Here is a 1,512-nt window from a genome sequence, read left to right on the forward strand (position 1 = left end):
TCACACGGAGGGGTCGCGCAGGGGAGAGGGAGGGAGGGGTGCGGGGCGGAGAGGGGCGCCGCGCCTGCGTCGAGGTGAGCATGCGGACGAGGCGGTGGTTGAGGTACTTCTCCTTGTTCTCGATGACCTCCTGCGCATACTCCTTGCCGTACTTTGCCGTGAACTGCGCGTGCAGCACCTTGAGCTCCGGGATCTCGGAGCCGTACAGCCAGCCCGCGTACAGCAGCGCGCACACCGCCTCGGCAATCTCCGGCTTGAGGTGGTCCTCCGAGTTGACCACCTCGAGGCGGGCGAGCAGCATCTCGGCGTACTGACGGAGGATGCCGTACGACTCGAGGGTGTAGTCCTGACGGCCGGCGTTTTCCCCGCGCCGCGTCAGCCGCAGGGCGGTGGGCGGCAGACTGGGCGGGGCGGGCGCGCCTCGCGGATGATGTGCTCCACGAGGATGCGTGCGTTTTGCTCCTTGTCGTCGCGGAGCAGCGTGGCGACCTGCCGCTTCTGCTGCTTTGCGAGGTTCGCCTTCTTCTGTGTGAGGAGCTGGAAGCGGTTGCAGAGCATCTTGAGGTGCACCTTGGTCTTGTCGGCTGAATACTTGGGCTTGCTGGAGAACATCTCGCGACCGGGTAGAGTGCGCTCGTCTTCAGCCGCCCGGCTCGGCCGTCGCGGTTCGATGCGCGAAAGAAATGTTTAGGTTATTGTTGGCAGACAAGCCTCCCATCCTATGGACTGAGCGACCGATTTCCCATCGAGCAAGGCCTCGGCCAAGGGTGCCTCCTTTCGCCCGCACGCAGCAAGCTCATGCTGGCCGTGATGCAGCGAACAGTCAGTAAGCTGTGTAGAGGATTTGATTTCACAGCGGCGGGTGAGAGCGTACCGCAGCTAGTGTACGCCGACGACGGCCTGTTCCTCAGCAACGACATAGCCACGATGCAGCTCGCGCTAGAGTGCGCCTGGTTAGTGACAAAGATCTGTGGCAACAGCCTCCAGGTCAAAAAGAAGAAGAAATCGGCGTGGTCAGCGACATACTGGGAGAACAACGAAGAGCGGGATGTCGAGGGCTACGAAATGAGGATGCCGGATAGCATGCCGATACCACAGCTGAAGGGAGACGAGAGATACAAATACCTCGGAACGGAGCTAAGGACCGGGTGGGCAAACGGCGAGGGCCAGACGGAAATGAGGGAGCGGTGCGTAGCGGACTGCAAGAGAGTAATCTGGATCATAGGCAACCTACCGCACTTGACAGGAGAGCAGATCCGACGCAACATGGCGCTAGCACTGAGCGGCATTATCGGCTACTACGGCCGGTCCACGGTCATCACATGGGAAGACTGCCAGAGCATCGAACAAGTGAGGGCGAGCGCCCTAAACGCAAAAGGGTACTCGGTAGGAATCCCGCGACTACAAATTTACGATGTGAAGGAGAGAGGAGGGATGGGAATGGAACACGCGTACACGTACGCAGCGGCGGCGCTGATCGATCAAGTGGACCGGGCCCTCAGCGCGGTGAAG

At 61.1% G+C, this 1,512-nt stretch overlaps 1 protein-coding gene across 1 annotated transcript; it reads right to left on the minus strand.

Moving 5' to 3' along the window:
* Window positions 1–73: 73 nt before the first annotated feature.
* Window positions 74–612, minus strand: EMIHUDRAFT_78648 (hypothetical protein; the record flags this gene model as incomplete). Its single annotated transcript, XM_005764398.1, has 2 exons — window positions 74–346; window positions 403–612. Coding segments are annotated over 2 exons (483 nt in total), but the record flags the coding sequence as incomplete, so codon positions are not given.
* Window positions 613–1,512: the final 900 nt, after the last annotated feature.

The sequence above is a fragment of the Emiliania huxleyi genome, assembly GCF_000372725.1.
Source record: "Emiliania huxleyi CCMP1516 unplaced genomic scaffold EMIHUscaffold_5919, whole genome shotgun sequence".
Taxonomy (NCBI): Eukaryota; Haptophyta; order Isochrysidales; family Noelaerhabdaceae; genus Emiliania; species Emiliania huxleyi.